Raw genomic sequence first — 15,502 nt, 5'->3', positions numbered from 1 at the left:
CGTAAATATATTCTTGATATAGTTAATGATTCTGATATTTTAGGAGCTAAGACTTCTCCATCTCCGATGGAACAACATCTAAAACTTCTCCCAACTTCTGGTGATCCTCTACCTGATCCTAGTATTTATCGACGTCTCATAGGTCGTCTTCTTTATCTTCAAGTGACACGTCCTGATATCACTTATTCTGTTAACTATTTAAGTCAATTCATGCAGCAACCATGTTCTGGTCACTTGGATGTTGCACATCGAGTAGTCCGTTACCTTAAAGGCACTGTTAGTCATGGCATTTTTCTTTCTGCCTCCAACTCTTTATCTCTCGCTGGTTATACTGATTCTGATTGGGTTGGCTGCCCAACCACTCGTCAATCAACGACAGGTTATTTCACTATGCTAGGAGATAGTCCAATTTCTTGGAAATCCAAGAAACAACCGACAGTCTGTCTTTCTTCCGCTGAATCGGAATATAGAGCTCTTGCACGTCTTACTTCAGCACTGCAATGGTTGCATTATCTATTTTGTGACCTGCGTGTTAATATTCCAAAACCTATTCCAATTTATTGCGATAATCAAGCTGCTATTCATATTTCTGAGAACCTTGTTTTTCACGAAAGGACTAAACATATTGAAATCGACTGTTATTTCGTACGTGAAAAGCAAATCTCTGGTCTCATCAAACCTACTCATCTGCCATCAGCATTACAATTAGCTGATCTTTTCATAAAACCACTGGGAGTGGATCATTTTAGACGACTTGCTAGCAAGTTGGGTATTCTTCCAGATTCTCCTCAGGCTCCAACTTGAGGGGGTATTAGACGTGCATATCTGCCATCATTGGAGTGTGTGTCACAGCACACAACACCAGTACACATTGCCAAGTCTAGCCCGTTGCTACATTTGGGTTGTATTATGTTGTATAGTCCTAGTCTTATGCTATAACTGAGTCATGTATATTCCTAATCTTGGGTTGTAAATTGTCCTGTAAACCCGTACAAATTGTTGTAGATTCATTTGATTTCTTCTCCTGTAACAAGTATAAACATAATGAAAGAGAACCGGTACTCACACTTGTGAGACTTTAACCTCAATTCCTTAGGATCTTTGATCACTGACCTTTGTTAATACCACAGTTCCTTCGGCTAACTTCTCACTTCTCAGGGACACAGTTTGGAGTGGTAGGGATCTGAAAAAATCTTGATGGATTGTCCGTTAGACATCCTTTCTTAAGCTCGTCTCTGCTGTCAAGCATTGCGGCCCATGTTGAAGAGCAGGTGTTCTTTTTGTTAATTTATATATACGGGTGCTTGGATATTGGTATCCACGTACTGCCACCACCACGAACTTTAGGTGAACCGGACAAAGGCTACGTTACTCGACACCTTTTTCTATTCTTGATCACTTTGTATGTTCAATTTTCTTGCATCTTTACACCACCCAACCAACTAGGAAGGCACATTCAGAACATATAGTTGAGTCTCATCTCAGCTTAATTACTAAGCTCCAGAGAAATTTCAAGTAGTTGCAGAAGAGATGTCTGCGAACACGGATAGCATTATTAGCATAGGAGTATTAACCAAGCAACACAATCATAATATCCAAGAGAAGAATGGGGATTTCTTAAACGTCAAGCCTCCAAAAGTAATGAAATTGGGGTTACTCATGCTAAGTTGTGCCTTCAGTTTTCTAGGAATTACAGGGGGACCTCTACTACTTAAACTCTACTTCGTGCATGGTGGTAGTCGAAAATGGTTATCTAGTTGGTTACAGATGGCTGGTTTCCCTATAATAATCCTTCCACTCACAGTCCTATATTTTCGACGCGATCGAAGTCTACCGAATATCGAGTTCTTTGCTTCTCGAAAGCTTTTGGTTTGCGCTGGTTTGATAGGCCTAGTTCAAGGATTAGACACTGTTATATATTCTTATGGTTTGTCATTCCTTCCTGTATCGACTTCAGCTCTCGTCTTCACAACCCAACTGGTTTTCACATCCTTTGTTTCATTTGTTTGGGTTAAGCAGAAGTTTACTCCTTACTCGATTAACGCAATCGTAGTAATAATAATGGGTTCTATACTGCTTGGTATAAGGAGGTCCGGTGATCGGCCCCATGGAGTTGCGAATTCTCGGTACTTGCTTGGTTTCTTTTTAAGTATAGTTGCTGCTGCAATTTTAGCAATCATACTAGTGAGCACCCAAGTTGCTTATGCAAAAGCCAATCAAGCCATGACTTACCCTATTGCACTGCAGTTTCAAGTTTGTATGAGCTTCTTTGCTACAGCTTTTTGCACAATTGGAGGTCTCATAAACAAAGATTTCGTGGTAAGATTACCAAACATGTATGCGTGTTTTGTTTTGCTAGAGCCAGCTCAGGCTAAATCCGCACTAACTTGCTAACCTGCAGGCACTGGAAAGAGAAGCAACTGAATTTGACTTGGGAACGCAAATGTACTACTTAGTTTTAGTTTCAAATATGGTTGTCTGGCAGCTACTGTTTATCGGAAGAGTTGGGATCATATTCTGTAGCTCTTCTCTCTTTGCCGGAGTCTTTGCGGCCGCTATCCTACCTTTTTCCCAGATTGCGGCGGTTTTAGCGTTTCATGAGAATTTCACAGGAGAGAAAGGGATGGCCTTGGCTCTAACACTCTGGGGCTTCACTTCTTACTTCTATGGTTCCTACAGGAAGAAGGCCAAAGAAACAAAGTCACTGAACCCGTCCTCATAAAACAATTGCTTCTAATCCACCCACAAACAAGACACTTTTTCTCTTTATAGCTCTTATAAACTTGTTCCCGTGTCCGGGAGTTCTAAACTTGGACATACTCGGTAGTAACAGCCATGTTGCAACAGAATGCTTTGAACTTTATGCTGCATATGTTATCCACATATATCACTACTTTCTCTTTTACATTTAGTGGGGTGCCAAAGTTCAATAAATTCAATATCCTTGACTCTGCAAAAAAAATTTACAAGCGACAATGCTAATCTATCCTTCTATTCCACTTTCGAACAAGAATACAGGCATAACTGTTTGTACAAAGAGCTGGCAACATTACCATTCATATTTAGGTGTGTCAAACTGTAATAGCATGTAATATTGGCCATGATTTTTCAAAATGCTAATACAAGCATTTGTGTTTACAAACCAATAGGACTATAATCACTGATATATATACCTTTTGTTCAGCAACTGCCTCATTTTGATTTGGGCTTAGATAAAAAGAGACAGACGTGAATTTTTAACAGCTTTATTTACCTCTATCATGTTGGGAATGATAATTCTTGAAGAGGGTTTACTTAGCAGATCCACTGTTACTTGTTGTCATAAATGATTCTCCACATCCACATTGACCTTTGGAGTTTGGATTGATAAACACAAATTCAGACCTATATAAGGACCACATGAAGAACAAAGTTCGTCAGCACTCAGGACTTGCATACATAAGTAACATAATCTCCATGTCAATCCTACTACATCCATGCAAATGACACTTAGGTCGGACAGTCAGCAGCTAGAGTTTTACATCATAGCCATAAAATCAGACCGTACTACACCATAGGCATAAAATCAGACGATCCTACACCATTGCCATAAAATTAAACAGTCAAATGTGTTCAATATCATAGACTTATGGAATATGAAAATGAAAATGGAAGGCTTTGATCAGGCAGGAAACAGGTGATGATCAGAAAGTTCAGACCAACTAAACACAAATTCAATTAGCATGCAACCTAACGTGAGCATATCATTTGACTATACAAGTCAAGATTCATTCCGTAGGGTAAATTGGATGAACATCAATGAACCAAAGCCTACTAAGTGGCTTTTCTTAAGTTCCCTCCCCTCCGTTAAGGCTCTCGAGAAATTTAATATCTCTAAACTAAGTAAGAAATAACTCTCGCGCTGCTTTTTTTTATTCTAATCATCCAGGTGCAAGCAGATAGCAAAAGGAAATAGCATGAAGAAACAGGATCATTACAAATGTGTACTTATCGTAGGTAGACATGCATCGTACGTAAACTTCGTGGAATAAGATGCAACAACATGACTAGATATCTTACCTGAGTGTGTCATCTATAAAATCCATTTTGGTTCCTATAACATGCATTAGTGCCTTTGGATCAATCAAGATCTTTACACCCTTCTCCTCCACCACTTCATCAAACTTAGCTTTCTCATCTGTAACGATTGAACATGTCATACCGTTAGGAGCCACTACAGTATCTCAATTTTCTGAGCCATCATTTAACAGGATACAAATTCTCAGATAATGGCAATTGAGGGAACACAAACAAAGTTTCAACAATCATTCTAGCCTTGTTCTTTCTAGTAGCAAAGACAATTTCTAATCATGCATAAGATACAAATAACATCAAATTACATACACCGCTCACAACCTAGAAAGATAAGTACTGAAAATACTCTAGGATCCAGAACAGAACATCTCTTGAGAACAGAACATCTCTTGAGAATCATGTCGCCGGAATTTGATAGACGGGATCTGACTGCATGACACTGAAAAGGCCGTCAAATAGCATCGTAGTACAATCTTCCCCCAATCAAACCTTTTCGCCTTCTGAACTTCCCCGCAAAACTAACTATAAAGTTCTTTTAGCACAGTTGTTCCTTAGATCACACTAACATATCTCCACACATTCTCAACTAACAAATCACATTGCATAACGACACTTAATATGTATGTGCATCTATGTAAGTTCCTACAGTAATCAATAAATGTTTCGTACGCTTCAGATTGTGAAGAGGCATTTTCTTCGACATTTTGGCACATCTTCATTTTGTAAGCTATCTATAGAAGGGAGATTCTTATAAGGTCACCATTCAAATCTACATTACAACAGATTCACTAAATTCATAAACTTCAAACTCATAACCCTGATTCTTCCAAAACTTGTGATTTCAAAACCCTAATAAATTCTAATCTGATAAAAAAAACACAAAGTAATTCATCACTCTATAATACCATCAAAAAAAAAAAAGAATTTTCCACAGCGAGAGAGAGATTGATACCAGCGTAATTGAGAGTATAACTTAATCCATTACACCCACGGGCTTTAACGCCAAGCTTAAGAAATTGGCGTTGTCTTTGTTGCAGAAGATGACGTATCCTATCAGCTGCAGCATCTGTTAATGTCAATGCTTGTTTTCTTGCTGCTGTACTCACATTCTTTGCAGCTGCTGCTATCATCGACGATGCCATCTCTCTCCAAAAACTCCTAATACTCCAACCGACCTCCGTAGATTCACAGGAAGAAGAAGATTAAAGAAAGTTCTTTAATTTGGTACGAAAAGGATATTTCCTGTGAAAAATGAAGACAAAGTAAAACCCATCAAGACAAGGGCATTGACGTAAATCTGTCACTATAACAAGGTATCGTGTAAATTTAACTTCTAAGTGAAATTCCACATTTCCTTGTCTGCATCGGTGACCTACTACTTCTAAGTGAAATTTCCGTGTCTGCATTGGTTGAAATTCAATTGGTACATGATGAGGTTATTATGTGTTACTGAATGCATCAATTTAACATTATCCAAAGTTTACTTTTCTAATGAACTAGTAATTTAAGTTATATTGAGGATTAACATTTATTCCAGGTAGGGTACTGATGATTCTGAAGTCAGTATTAGTAGGAGTAATTCTCCCGTGCGATTTTTGAGTACAGGCCTAAGTAGAATTTGTTTGGCCGACTTTGTTCAACTTAGGCCATAAAAATAGTGAGGTTTAATTGAGAGACCTAAGCATGGAGAAGCACATTAAAGTTTTTTGTTTAGAGGTAAGAGTGATACATTGTAAGAGTTGTAATCTTTCGTTTGGCCACACGTATGTATCTCAGTTTTCTACAGAACATCATCTCATATCCAACCCTAGTAAGTGTTCCTTCAAAAGAATCGTAACAATGTTTTGTGCAATATCTTTTTTCATCAGTCCGATCAAAAACTGCTGCTAAGCATTTCTAATGTTGATAATACTAATCCAAGAAAACTATAACTACACAGATAAAATCAAAGAACCCCCGAATTTTCATTTCAACACCAAATTTCTATCAACAAACCATGTCGAATGAATTGAATCCCCTAATTAACCACAAAACCAGTAACAACAACTCCATAATCGAAGTAGTATTTTCGTATTAGAAAAAAAAAAAAAAAAACCCAAATCAAAGGCACGCGGAGACAGGGAATAGGAAAATTCGAGTAAAATGATCAATCAATCAAACCCTAAGTTTTATGTTCCATGAATAATCAATCAATCAATAATTTCGGAAGAAGATATGAATGCTTGAGAAAGCCCTAGATTGAAAATCATAAAAAAGAAAAGAAAAAAAAAACACTTACAAGTTGCAGGGATGTGTCTTCGACGACAGAGCAAATTCGAGATATGTCTTTGTTTGAAGATGCGACGCCCTTACATCTTTGGAGGGCATTTTATTCGAAGCGCCTCGTTGGTTTGGTTTTCCTCCCGGACTTCACAAAGAGCTGTCAACGTTCTTTGAATAAATACTTATTTACCCTTAAATGCCCACATTTAGGATTTGTTAGGGTCGTCATACTACGTACATAATTTAACAAAAAAGTTGATGCAAATGACAGTTTTTTTGGGTTGCATCGGGTCATGAAACAGTAATCCATAGAACCCCTTATCAAAGGCAACGGAGACAGAGAACAGGGGAATTCGAGTAAATGATCAATCAATCAAACCCTAAGTTTTATGTTCCATGAATAATCAATAATTTCGATATAAGATATGAATGCTTGAGGAAAAAAAAATAAGAATAAGAAGAAAGGAAAAAAAAAAAACTTACAAATTGTAGGGATGTGTCTTTTACGACTTAGAAATTTGAAATGTGTCTTTGAAGATGCGACACCCTTGCAGCTTTGGAGGGCATTTCATGAGAATTTCACAGTAGAGAAAGGGATGGCCTCTCTAACACTCTGGGACTCCTACAGAAAGAAGGCCAGAGAAACAGAGTTACTGACCCCGTAAAACACCTCTAATACACCTAAAAAACAAGTATGCGTTATGAGTTGTTCGTTCAATACCGGATATGTGGATGACCCACTGTATAATCACCTCATGGACCAAGTCCACTTAAATACTCCTGGTGAATGAGTCGCCTAGCCGGTCAAAGAAAATTAATTACTAGACATAGAAATCCAACTGATAATTATCTCATGTTAGTTGATCAGAAATTCTAAACGAACCGAATTTTTAAACCAAGCTAAAACCGCTTAGACACGCAGTGGATCCCATATATCAGGGCTCCTTGCAAATCCACCAGGATAGGGCTCTCTTATTGTGTCTATATGGTTTTAACTTTGTTTAAAGCAACGGTTTGTTAAGAACGATTGTAAATACCTTGTCTATCTGTGTGAACATTATCCAAGATAAACTAACAAGGAAAAAGTACCTATTAATTTTTTTATTTATTTTTTAGGGATATTTTGGATCACAAGAAAGTGATCAAATTTGTGTTTAGGTCACCAGAAAATTTTAATTAGAGTTTGGGTCATGGACCGTCTTGGCAATCGTAGAATCTGTTAAATGTGTAAAATGACTAACTATAACATGGATTTAAAATTATTTACTAACTTTGCCATTTAACGTGTCCGGTGAAGATAACACTTGTGAATCCAAATATAAAACTCTTCCACGACCTCTTCTTTACAGTTTCACCGCCTCCATCAAAACCTTAAACATCCTCCGCTAGAACTTCCACTCTCATGATGACACTACTATATTCATCACTAAAATCCTAAGTTTTACTAATGGAAACCAAACGCTTTCTTTCTACCTCAACCATATCTCAGTTCCCAAAAATTTTCTAACAAAACAAGTTCTTGCTGATCTTGTTTGTTTATGATTCTTACGTAAATTACTTATCAATTTCAATTAGTGAATCACAATTTTTTGATTTGAGGGAGTTTAGTTTGTGCAATTTTGAAGGTTTTATCTCCCTGAAAATTGGCACTTGGGGATTCATAAATTATCCGTGATACTGTGAAATCAACGAGTTCAATCGAAGAAATGATATATTTTGAATTATGGGCTGTGTTGAAATGAAAAAACAAAAGGTTATGGAATGGAATAGAAGGGGTGGTGGTGGTCCGTAATATTTTTCTTATGATGAATGATTGTAAATTAATAAAGATTTCGTGTTTATGTGGGTTTAGAAATGTTCGGTGTTTATCAAATTTGTGTTTGCAGTAAAGAAAGCTATGGATTCTTGCGTAAAAATACCCCTGTCCAATCTCTTCACCACATGTTCTTGCACATCATATGTTTGAAGAAAGTTCTGAGGGAAATATTTCATATGTTTTAGTATTTGTTTGTTGATTTTGCTTGTTATTGTTTTGGTTTAACTAATTTCGTTTGAATCCGCAAGGGTGTTGGGTATTGGTGCATGTGGTGCCGGAGGCGATGGAGGTGTTGCTTGAACCGAGGATGCGGAGGTGGTACTGGTTGTGCCGGAGGTGGTGGTGGTGACAGCTATGTTAACGGCACCTAACAGAGTTGGAAAATTTAACCTTTTCTTTTTTTGGTTGAAATGATTAACTAGCGGTCAAGACGGTCAACACCAGTCTCGTAACCCAAACTTTAATTAAAAAAATTTGGTGACCCAGACGCAACTCTGGTCACTTTGTTGTGACCCAAAGTCAAAAGTCAAAATATCCCTTTTTTTTTTATCTACTAATAAACAAAATGGAAAGAAAGAAGAATGTGGCAATTCTGTTCATGTGCGTTGTGATTTTTGTTGTGGCAGAACAGATCACACAAGCGGATCCTTCTTCTTCCAAGTACACAGAATGCCTTTTGAAATGTGATCAGGATGCAATAGGAGGATCTGGATCTTCTGAAGATTGCATTAATCGGTGCGAATCTGAACTTATACCTACATTTATTTCATTTTAGAATTATATGATATTTGTGAAAAATAAAATTATATGATCATATTCCCATAATTTGTACATTTAGAATTTTATCTTGATGAGACACCAATAATGTTTTTATTGTTTTGTTTTGCAGCTCAGGCCAAAGAAGATGAACTTCTTAGCAAGGGGAAATACCGTAGGAGGACACCACATTAAGCAGTTGATCATACATTAATTTGAGACATCTGATTATCTAAGAAATAATAAAAACAATGCTTATAAATGTAAATTAGATTACTTTGTTCTTCTCTGTTTGGGTTTTGGGGTTTCCAGGGATTTTCTGTCTCTCTGTCAGGGTTGTAATTAAGCATGTTGCATTGAAAGGAAAATTTTGAGTTATCTCGTGCGTTTATTTTGGTACACCACTTTTCCTTACACCCTATTGATACAAATCTCCATTTATGGAGATTTCAGATACAAACTATTTGTATAAATCTTCGGACCTGTGAATATAATTCCTCAACCCCATGGAGGAAACTAATGTTCAATGGGTGCTTCTTACAGAAAAAAAATGGGGCAAAAAAAAATTTTACAAGAAAAGAAGTGATTAGCACAAGTAGAGGCAACTGATGGATGGGTACCTATGTAGCTCTTACGCTGAGTTCAGCGTAGTGGACACCACCAGGTTCATCTTACCCTGCAGACACTTTCCTCCAACCTATGGTGGTTTCACTTGTACGTGGTTAGGTCTTCCTGTCCCTCATGGTCTCCTCTCATTCTTACAGGTCGGGGTTCGTCTAGTAGGATATGAACAGCCAGGAATTGCATAATGAGGTGGATAACTAGGATCTGAGACCATTCTTCTTTGTTGCAGAACTTCTGCTGCTGCAGTTCCACAGTTGTTGTATCGCAGTACTGAGCCGACAACTTTTCCTGGCTTTGCAGCACCACCTACAACATATAAGTCGTAAATCAATAAAAGGAATTGCTGATGGCGGGAGTCTAGAGTTAAGAAGGAAGGTATAACTTAATTTACCTTGGACTCTTTGCGGAACTTGGAGAGGACCCCCTGTCATAGAGATCCCATAACTTCTGCTGTCAAGTTGGGGTTTCTCTACTTCTTTTATGCAACACTTGGAGAAATCTTCGGTGACCTCGGGAGGATGCTGTATTGTATTATCTGAGTATATGACACTCGCTCTGTATGCACAAGATTTCCATATAAACCCAAATCAGTAATCAACGAGGGCGAAAGGAAAAGAAGAACCGCCAACAAGTTAGTTGAAACTTGGGTACCTAGGCAAAGATGTATGTTGTCTCTCAGGAGGAGGACCTTTTGAACCGTTCCCGTAATGCTCTTCCATATAAGCAAACTGCTTCTTAAATTGGTCAACGGCACTGCACAAAAATTATCAACAGTTTAGATAACAAAGACCTTCCTGCGAACACACACTCTCAGGTGTTAAATTTGGCCAAAGGGTGAGGAAGACATTATCCTAAAGTTTAAAACTTCCACAGAATGAATGTGTCTGGTTATATGATTCAGAATGCATTCCCATGTCTTTCTGTTTCTCACCTTTTGAGAACACAAAGATGAACCGATATAGTTGGTCAAGCTAAGGATGTATAATATGATTAACAAGGACATGCTACACACCAAAAATTCCTCTCAGTTTTAGACAGATGAATGGTGGTTTAATCGCCCTTCATTTCTCGATCAAAAAGGATACTTGGAATGCCATGTACAAAGTATCTGATTTTTCAAAATTGGAGGTAAATGAAGGTTTTGACTGCCTCTATGTTTTTGATGCTTTCAGCTAACTAGGAAATATACATGTATAGGGACTGCCATCGCCTAGGCTTGTGCTACAGGAATGTACTATCTTGGCTAAAACATTTTGTAGTATGTAATGACTTGACAAAAAACCAATAAAGTTCCACACCTCAGGATGTAGAGTGTGGAAAAATATTTGCAAAACCTATAATCTGGTATTCAGTGTGAAATGTGAATACCTTGGATACATGAAGCCCATGCCTTCTGTTCCCTCTAAAAACTCTTTCAACATGTTCGGATGGTACTCGAGAATTTCTCTATAAATAAGCTCTCTCACATCTTCTTTTGTTATCCTCCTCCTCTCAAATTCAAACTCCATTTTTGTAACTGGCTGAGCAGAAGGCTCTCTTTCAACTTTAGCCAAGCCTCTAAAATAAGGATCTGCCAAAGCCTGACACCTTGTGGCACAAATTCGTCTGTTAGTGAGCTGCACATCACAATAATTAAAACAAAAAGAAAACCACTGCCACCATACCTCTTCGGCATTAGGTCGATCCTTTGGTTCAAATGCTAGCATCTTTTCTAACAAACGAAGTGCTAAGGGATCTGCATTTGGAAATTTATGGGAGAAAGGTATTGGTTTTTTCCTCCGCATGCTGCTTAGATACCGGCGGGCTTTTTCATTGCGAACCTGTACGTACACACGGATCGATTCACTCAAAAACAATAGATATATGGCTGTTAACTGATCCACAAAAACGGACGACTACATTAGATATTCAAGGTAAGAACGTACCCTTGCAATGGCATCACCTGAAGGTGTTCCTAGGAGATCAGTCATCAGATCCAGTTGGTGGACCACATTCTTTCCGGGAAATAGAGGTTTACCAGTTAGAATCTCTGCAAAGATGCAGCCTATGCTCCATATATCTATTGCTGGTGTGTACTGCGACAATAAATACACAGGAGAATTAGAGACCTTGTATAACCGGAAAGCTGTTATCAAGATAAGAATCGGCAAACTTCATTCTTCTAACCAATGGCGGTAAATGACATGCAACAAATGCCATCTACACTAGTTTCCCAATCTTAAGAATACAATGAGAAAGCATCATATTAAATTATAGTATGGGAATAATGATGTAATAACGTAGAGTAAATCTCTCCTATATGACTACGTAATAATATGCAAACATTTCCAAATATAGCAAAATGGAGCGTTCTCACACCTTAGAGAAAAAAGATCCACATAATTCAGGAGCCCTGTACCATCTAGTCGCAACATAATCCTGCAAGGAATAATTAACATTACACACAGAAAGGCACCATGAAATTCAGCAAAGAAGCAAAATTTGAGGTCAAAGATGCCAAAGTGGTCACCGTACTGAGTGGCAGGATAACTTACTGTCCAAAATATTGCCGTGGGAGCATCATTGAAGGCTACCCTAGCGAGCCCAAAGTCACATATCTTGAGTTTGCAATCAGCATTAGCTAATATATTTTTTGGTTTCAAGTCGCGGTGGAAAACATTTGCTGCAATGAACACAGATCCAAGAACATAGCAGTCAGAGATCGAATAACTCAAATCTACTGGCCAAAACGGCACATATTCCATAACTTAAAATATGTTACCTGTATGTATGTACTTCATGCCACGAAGAAGTTGATACAAAAAGAACTGATAATGCTCTGGTGTCAAATCATCATTCGCTTTAATAACTTGATGCAAATCAGATTCCATAAGTTCAAAAACAACATAAATGTCCTTAAACTCCCTTCGCGAAGGTGGCAACAAGATGTGCTTGATTTCGACAATGTCAGGATGCCGAAGAATTCTAAGAAGTTTAATCTCACGAAGAATACGCGTCGCATCTGACACATGCTCAAAGATATCATTGATCTTTTTAATTGCAACTTTCTCTCCAGTGTGTGTATCATATGCAGAGGCAACAACACCATAACTTCCTTTACCAATTACTTCTTCTACTTTGTATCTATTCCCTTCACCATATTCAGTGAAGAAATCTACATCTCCTGGTGCCTACAGCATCAAATTGTATTCATGTCAGTCTTTTAACATCTACAGATACTTCCTGTAGTGGTGAATCATGGCAACACATTGAACGATTTCAAACATCTACAGAAATCAAAAGGAAACATTACTCAAAATATAAGGAATTTTACCTTCTTGCGTTGATCAGCCATTCTTCTTACCAGTACAGAAATCAAAGCTCACACATTTGAAAGAATCAATGGAGAAAAAACAGCCCAAAATTTGAACCTAGATTTACTGAAATTTGAAGGATCTTTAAACTGGAATCACTGAAATTGAGATCTAAAGACTAATACTTCAAGATCAAGTAAAACTAATTAGAACCCACGATTTTAAAGCAAGAATAATCAACTTAGAGATCGAATTAAAGAAAACCCAGACTGGAAAAGATGAGGATTTCGATGAATCTAGGACGGAAAAACCTAAATCTTTGTGTAGGACTAATGTAGCTGGAAAATAATAAGAGTTGGATCAAAATAAGGAAAAACCCAGATTTATTTTTAGATAATTATAGTAGAAAAGAACAAACTTTAGAAGATTTAAAGAATAAAAAAGGCGATAATCTCCGAAAATAAGTGGGAAGCCGAAGCTGGATGGAAGTGGAATACCTAAAGAAAAAAGGAAAAGGGGAAGATAAAATTTTAGTTTACTAAATTAGATGAAGAAAATGATAGATTGCTTTTTAAGATAAGATCAAAGTAATTATAGAAAATTGTATTTCAAGTGAGAGAGAATGAGTGAGTGAGTGAGATGGATAGAGATATTCCAAGTACTTTCGTTCGCTTAGATTTCAGTGAAAGTGAAAATAATTGAGAAAAAATTTAATGAAGTAGAAGAAAAGTACACGGAGACGAAGAAGAAGAAGAAAAGACTAGTACTAGTACTGGAGTAGAGATGGAGTGAGTGTGAGCTTGGAATACGTTATTTATTGGATATGATTTCTTTTACAGATCAACCAACTAGGAGTAGCCTAGTGTTGCGAGAGTACTGAGATCAGATGTTAATTAATGTTTGTAATTAAGTCGGATAGGATGGAATGCAGGTGTTTTTTTGGTACACGCGTCAATCCATGGTGTGCGGGTGGAATACCTTTTTAAGTCTTCTGGTCATTCCAATCTAGCATCTAGATGCGTTGGACGGAATACCGAAAAGTAGAATTAGATTGCATTGAATGGAACAGCGCAACCATCTCGACCGTCGGCTGAAAAAATAAAATAATTTTGCTGAATTATTGCGTGAAGTAGAATTTTGGTTGCGCGTAACCATTCAGCGAAACTATCTCGCTACTAGTTGACATTCGAGATATATCTGGAAACAGAAGTAGTATTGAAGAATAGACAACGCTTTGAGCATAAATTGCAACATTTTTTTGTCTAATCTAGAAGCCAAATCTATCCCATAAGACTTAGCCTAAGCGTACTCTTGTGTGGACACCCTAGCTATTTTGGGGAGGAAAATCTGTTGGGTTGAATGCGAATAATTTGAGAAATAAAAGAATAAAAACACGTGTTGCCCCTAGCACACAAATAACGTGTTTATCGATCAAATGTGAAACCAGATTCCTTTTATGGCCTTTTTCTTTTTTTGTAAAATGAAACCTAATGCAAATGTGCAACTTGATAAAGAGATTGGAAATCTTTGGTGTCCATAGTTAGTCTTTTTCACTGGACAAAATTGTCATTTTAGTCTAATTATTACTCCCTCTGTTTTTTATTAACAGTCCTAATTGACGAAGTCAAAATATTAATGGTGGGTTTGTTTGTAGAATTCACCGTTTCCGGGAATTTATAATCCAATGGGATTACAAATTCTGGGATTCATACAAATCCCCCGTGTGTTTGGTAACTCAATTAAAATTCTTAGGATTTATAAGGCTTTCTTGTTTTAAAGTCTTTGTATCGTTTGGCATTACCCTTAAATCTTAAAATTGCATGTATATGGGATTTAGAGTTTAAAAAAAAATGGGTCCATAAATCCCTTGTTAAGTTTCCCAGCAAATTTTAGGGGGCAGGGGTCGGACTCCATATGGAGGATTTGCTGGAAAACTAATTCCTGTAGGAAACGTGATTCCAAGGATTTGGGCAACCAAACGTACCGCGGAAAACATAATTCTACCAAATTCCCTGGACCCATTAATTCCACCTTTAAAATTCTACATCCAAACCCACCATAAGAGAATTGTTCGAAATGTCACGACTAACCCTTGACTAAGCTATTTAAGGATTAAATTGAAATTATATTAAAAACTATAAATTGGGTAATATTATTATTTTAAGAAATGTTTTAAGAAAATAAAAATATATATTGGTAGATGATTTACTAGGAATTTTATAGATGTACATAAATATTTTTATTTAAAAGGGGAATGACGATTAATACGAAAGATATTGAATATATTTTTTTTCCTTATATATGGTGATATTATTTAAAATTTTGGATTGAGTTTATATTTAAAATGATTTTATGTTTATAAAAAATAAAGGATATATTTAGTAGTTTAAGGGAAAAATACGTCTATAAACAGAACGGACAGATAAAAAAAGACAGACCAAAATAGAATATAGGACAGTTAATAAAAGACAGGGGGAGTATAACTTATGTATCCTATTTTTTCAGGGGTATAATATGCAAGCAAACTGGAATATAACATACCCAAAAATCTGAGTCTTAGAATTTTACAAATTTTATCTCGTTAGAAAGATTTTAAAGAGATCTACACAATGAGTACAAACAACAATATCAAATTTAGAATTTTCACGAAAAAAGTTCGGAGATATTTATCCCTTTA

The 15,502-nt window shown here is 36.9% G+C and overlaps 3 protein-coding genes and 1 long non-coding RNA gene across 5 annotated transcripts; 2 read left to right on the top strand and 2 right to left on the bottom strand.

Moving 5' to 3' along the window:
* Window positions 1-1,455: 1,455 nt before the first annotated feature.
* On the top strand, window positions 1,456-2,926 carry LOC113355350 (purine permease 1-like). The gene is made up of 2 exons (XM_026598186.1): window positions 1,456-2,319; window positions 2,402-2,926. Exons 1-2 carry the CDS (start codon window positions 1,531-1,533, stop codon window positions 2,720-2,722), a joined length of 1,110 nt encoding a protein of 369 aa, XP_026453971.1. The 5' UTR covers window positions 1,456-1,530; the 3' UTR covers window positions 2,723-2,926.
* On the bottom strand, window positions 2,437-6,507 carry LOC113355351 (iron-sulfur assembly protein IscA-like 1, mitochondrial). Of its 2 annotated transcripts, XM_026598188.1 has the most exons (5): window positions 6,353-6,507; window positions 5,027-5,316; window positions 4,060-4,177; window positions 3,254-3,384; window positions 2,437-2,673 (listed from the first exon to the last, which is right to left on the bottom strand). In XM_026598188.1, exons 2-4 carry the CDS (start codon window positions 5,214-5,216, stop codon window positions 3,291-3,293), a joined length of 402 nt encoding a protein of 133 aa, XP_026453973.1. In that variant the 5' UTR covers window positions 5,217-5,316; window positions 6,353-6,507; the 3' UTR covers window positions 2,437-2,673; window positions 3,254-3,290. The 2 variants fall into 2 exon arrangements, with proteins under 2 accessions (XP_026453973.1, XP_026453972.1); XM_026598187.1 differs by lacking the exon at window positions 2,437-2,673 and having other exon boundaries at window positions 2,980-3,384.
* Window positions 6,508-7,670: 1,163 nt separating this feature from the next.
* On the top strand, window positions 7,671-9,286 carry LOC113355349. The gene is made up of 2 exons (XR_003362381.1): window positions 7,671-8,887; window positions 9,042-9,286. It is a non-coding gene; the product is annotated as an uncharacterized LOC113355349 (long non-coding RNA).
* A 13-nt stretch (window positions 9,287-9,299) lies between these two features.
* On the bottom strand, window positions 9,300-13,590 carry LOC113355348 (mitogen-activated protein kinase 15-like). The gene is made up of 10 exons (XM_026598185.1): window positions 12,846-13,590; window positions 12,294-12,702; window positions 12,067-12,194; window positions 11,891-11,950; window positions 11,458-11,607; window positions 11,197-11,352; window positions 10,901-11,112; window positions 10,184-10,285; window positions 9,924-10,087; window positions 9,300-9,838 (listed from the first exon to the last, which is right to left on the bottom strand). Exons 1-10 carry the CDS (start codon window positions 12,864-12,866, stop codon window positions 9,648-9,650), a joined length of 1,593 nt encoding a protein of 530 aa, XP_026453970.1. The 5' UTR covers window positions 12,867-13,590; the 3' UTR covers window positions 9,300-9,647.
* Between the last annotated feature and the right edge of the window lie 1,912 nt (window positions 13,591-15,502).

Source organism: Papaver somniferum, chromosome 3, assembly GCF_003573695.1.
Source record: "Papaver somniferum cultivar HN1 chromosome 3, ASM357369v1, whole genome shotgun sequence".
Classification (NCBI taxonomy): domain Eukaryota; kingdom Viridiplantae; phylum Streptophyta; class Magnoliopsida; order Ranunculales; family Papaveraceae; genus Papaver; species Papaver somniferum.
This window is presented reverse-complemented; position numbering and strand designations above follow the sequence as displayed.